Here is a 3,503-nt window from a genome sequence, read left to right on the forward strand (position 1 = left end):
CCCCCCCCCCCCTCCCTTAACATAAACTCATTTTATGATGAAAACTGAAAGTTGGGATCATTTTTGATCAAACTTTGGAAATGTTCTGCACAGTCTTGAGAGATATGTTAGAACTGTGAGGATAATCTCAGCTTCCACATCAAACTAGAATTTAATATTTGTAAATTAGACTGAGCTATGCACATTTTTGCAGAACTGGATTAACTTTGGACATTAAATCAATTGTAGATGTGCATCCAAATAAAACTTTAGGAGTTTCATTAAAATCAATTTAAAAGAGTCAAACTGTGAGGAAAATATCTCTAACGGTGCGATGAGTATTTCCTGGAGCACATATGTTATATGGCTTCCAGCTACCACCACATCAAATTCTAACTAATTACCAGTAAAAGTGACTCATTTGACATTTGTGACCCATCATGTCAGACTGAGGATTAAGTCTCAAAGTGCAGAAACAGGCAGCTATAATGCATGAATTAATTTGCAACAACTGCATTTTGTCAAAATAGAATGAATAAATCCCTTATCTACCAGTCTTTTAAATGAAATATCTAATATACAGATCTCAGGATGATCCAGGGATCAAAATGTACCTTAAAAAGCAGGAATCTGATAATGTGCTGAGATCATTCATCATCAGGTTGTGGCAGCCATATTACTTGGAAACAAGTTCTTGGTAGTGCCCTTCACTTTGCTTCATACGAGGGTCTGGGCTCTCGGCTATAGAGAAGCTATTCTTGCTGGAGGCGTGGCCTCTGTTCAAGTTTAAAATGATTGGATCTGATTTACCCAGTCACTAATGGTTGGCCATGACATGTGTGCGTCAGCTTGACCGTGAAAGAGGCCAAGCAAAGAAGCTAACAGGATATTGCGTGCGCTGTAAACCAGAGATTCTTAACCTATGGGCCGTGGCCAAAACTGTGGCCCACGAGCGCCACCTTGAGGGCCTCAAAAGAACAACAGTTTTTAATTTTGGGCCGCAGAGGGCCGTGGGACCGCATTGATTTTGAATAAGGTGCAATACACTTTCTCACCACTAGTAGCGGTAGTGCGCCACTCAGATGTTTAACAACTTTTTTAATATGTAGAAGAAGAAACTTAGAAACCTGCTGAGAATGGAAACTTATTTTGAATTAAAAGTGGAAGCAAAAATGAAGGTAACCCATCATAAAATGCCAAAGTTTGTCACTAATATAAAGTGCAGCTTCTGTTTCTATCATACAATATTTTAAAAGTTCAAAACATTATCAAATACAGTTGCAGATACAGCTATATTTTAATTTGCACTTTATCAACTTTATTTTTTGTAATTTATTTTTAAGCATTTTGTCAAAAAGCTGTTTTTACCGTTATTGTTTGTCACTAATATGAAAAGCAGCTTCTGGTTCTACCATGAAAAAGCTTTAAAAGGCTTTATTTTCATTTGCACTTTATCAAATTTATTTTTTACAGTTTTTTTATTTGGAACATTTACATGATATACTTTTGAATGTATTTTATGATCACAATTTTATTTATTGAATTGTCTATTTTTTTTGTTTTTGTTTATGTTAAAAAATGTTATTTTTGTCTGTGATGGACTTGCGACCTGTCCAGGGTTTATCCCGTTCCTCGCACTGTGACTGCTGGATATGGGCACCAGTGACCCACGCAACCCTGAAAGGAAGAAGCGTGCACAGAAAATGGATGGATGGATGGATGGATGGATGGATGGATGGATGGATGGATGGATGGATGGCTTATTTTTGTGTTGATAAGCCTGAGTGGTCTGTTGACTGACAGTTGTAATTGTTCAAATAATTGTTATGGGCAGGTTACATTATTAAAAAAATGTTTGTCATAATCATGTTTTGTGATTATTTGACAGGAGTTTTACTTTTAGTGTATTTTATTTAGTTATAATGCAAATACAATACAAATTAAAACAAGATTTAGAATAATTATCATTTTGATCCGTATGGTAATGTGTGACTGGGTCTTGTGTCACTTTATGTTGAACAAATTGGGCCCCTAGGTCAAAAGGATTAAGAACCCCTGCTGTAAACAACCCTACTGAGAGGAGAGAAGTACCGAGCCAAACGAGACGGCTGTAAATGAGAGCTGCTGCTTTGTCAGACAAATTTAATTTAATTTGAATCCTTATCAACACGGACTGGCTTCATTCACTTCCTCCACTGCCGTATGCTAAAACAACTAGCAGACATTGCGCAGAAAATCAACATTGTTCAAAACTCCTCCTTCTGTTCTCTGATTGGCCCAGGTGAAATTCTCCTGAAGAAATCCTTGTCTATGGAAGAAATCCCAGACGGAGCAGTGAAGGGAAACTAGAATTGAGCAGAACTGTGTAGGAAGGCAAGGGCCAGGCTAGGTTCTTGGGGGATTTGGAGGAAAAAAAATAGTTTTTAGGAGACAGTATTTCAGTATGAACTCTTACCAGATACTTGTTGGCAACTGGAGGGGCCCACTCATAGGTGACCTGCTTCATGGGCACATCTTTGGAGACTGGAACCAGACTGGCTGCTGTGGCCTCAGAGACTGGAACCTTGTTGGCCCTGACAGGAGTGATGGTAGCTGATGCAGGCTGAGGCTGGCCCTGACCAAGAGTGTGTACCTGAGGACTAATGGAAGCTGAACCTGCAGAGGCTCCTGCAGGGTGAACAGAACCTGCAGGGTGAACAGAACCTGCAGGGTGAACAGAACCTGCAGAGGCTNTGCAGGGTGAACAGAGCCTGCAGAGGCCCCTGCAGGGTGAACAGAACCTGCAGAGGCCGAGGGGGGCACCACAGTAGATGAGGCACTGAGGGACATGGTGTAAGCAGTGGAGGGGCTGGGCAGAGTGATGGTCACCATGTTGCCCTGGTAGCCAGGGATGCCATCAGTTTTCAGTTTGGCAATGAGGCTTGTGTACTTGGTGTCTTCAAACAGCTTCCCAACTTTCTGGCTTTCTTCAGAAATCATCTGCACGTCATGTTCCGTAAGGCCACATTTGCAGTTCCGACAAACTTTCCTGCACAAAAAAAAGGTCACATCTTAAACTACTTATAGTTAAATAACAGCTTTAATATACAAAATATGTCAATTATTATTAAAAAGCAACTAAATTAGTTATTAAACGCAAATTTTTAGTGGAGACAATCTTAGTTTTCTCACTTCTTTAAAGTACCTGTGACATGCATATTCTTCGAATACAAAAAGTCAAACATCTTTATATTTAAGAAAATGGGAACAATACACAAGATTTAACTCATTTTGTCTCACAAATGGCATATTTTCTTTTGAACTTGGCTCAGCTAAACTGAAACAGGAAGTGACATCAAAGGGGAACTCATTAAGAAAGAAAACTCTCTGGTCTTTGTTTATTGAAACAATATTATTTGAACTCTGACTCTTCACCTCTCTGATAGAGACTCAAAATAATCTACAGAAACATCACATTCTGCTCTGCAGTCTGTGTTGTTGACTGTTGTAGCAACGCTCTGTTCACATGCAGACATTCCCCTTTG

General features: G+C 39.4%; 1 protein-coding gene across 1 annotated transcript in view; it reads right to left on the reverse strand.

Moving 5' to 3' along the window:
• tes (testis derived transcript (3 LIM domains)) overlaps positions 1-3,503 on the reverse strand; it is a 34,020-nt gene that overhangs the window by 13,903 nt on the left and 16,614 nt on the right. Inside the window, exons 3-4 of the mRNA XM_014010270.1 lie at positions 2,701-3,007; positions 2,435-2,587 (exon numbers count right to left, since the gene is read on the reverse strand). Of these exons, the coding sequence (XP_013865724.1) occupies positions 2,435-2,587; positions 2,701-3,007 (460 nt within the window). The remainder of the gene's footprint in view (positions 1-2,434; positions 2,588-2,700; positions 3,008-3,503) is intronic.

This window comes from Austrofundulus limnaeus, unplaced genomic scaffold (assembly GCF_001266775.1).
Source record: "Austrofundulus limnaeus strain Quisiro unplaced genomic scaffold, Austrofundulus_limnaeus-1.0 Scaffold67, whole genome shotgun sequence".
NCBI classification, from domain to species: Eukaryota; Metazoa; Chordata; class Actinopteri; order Cyprinodontiformes; family Rivulidae; genus Austrofundulus; species Austrofundulus limnaeus.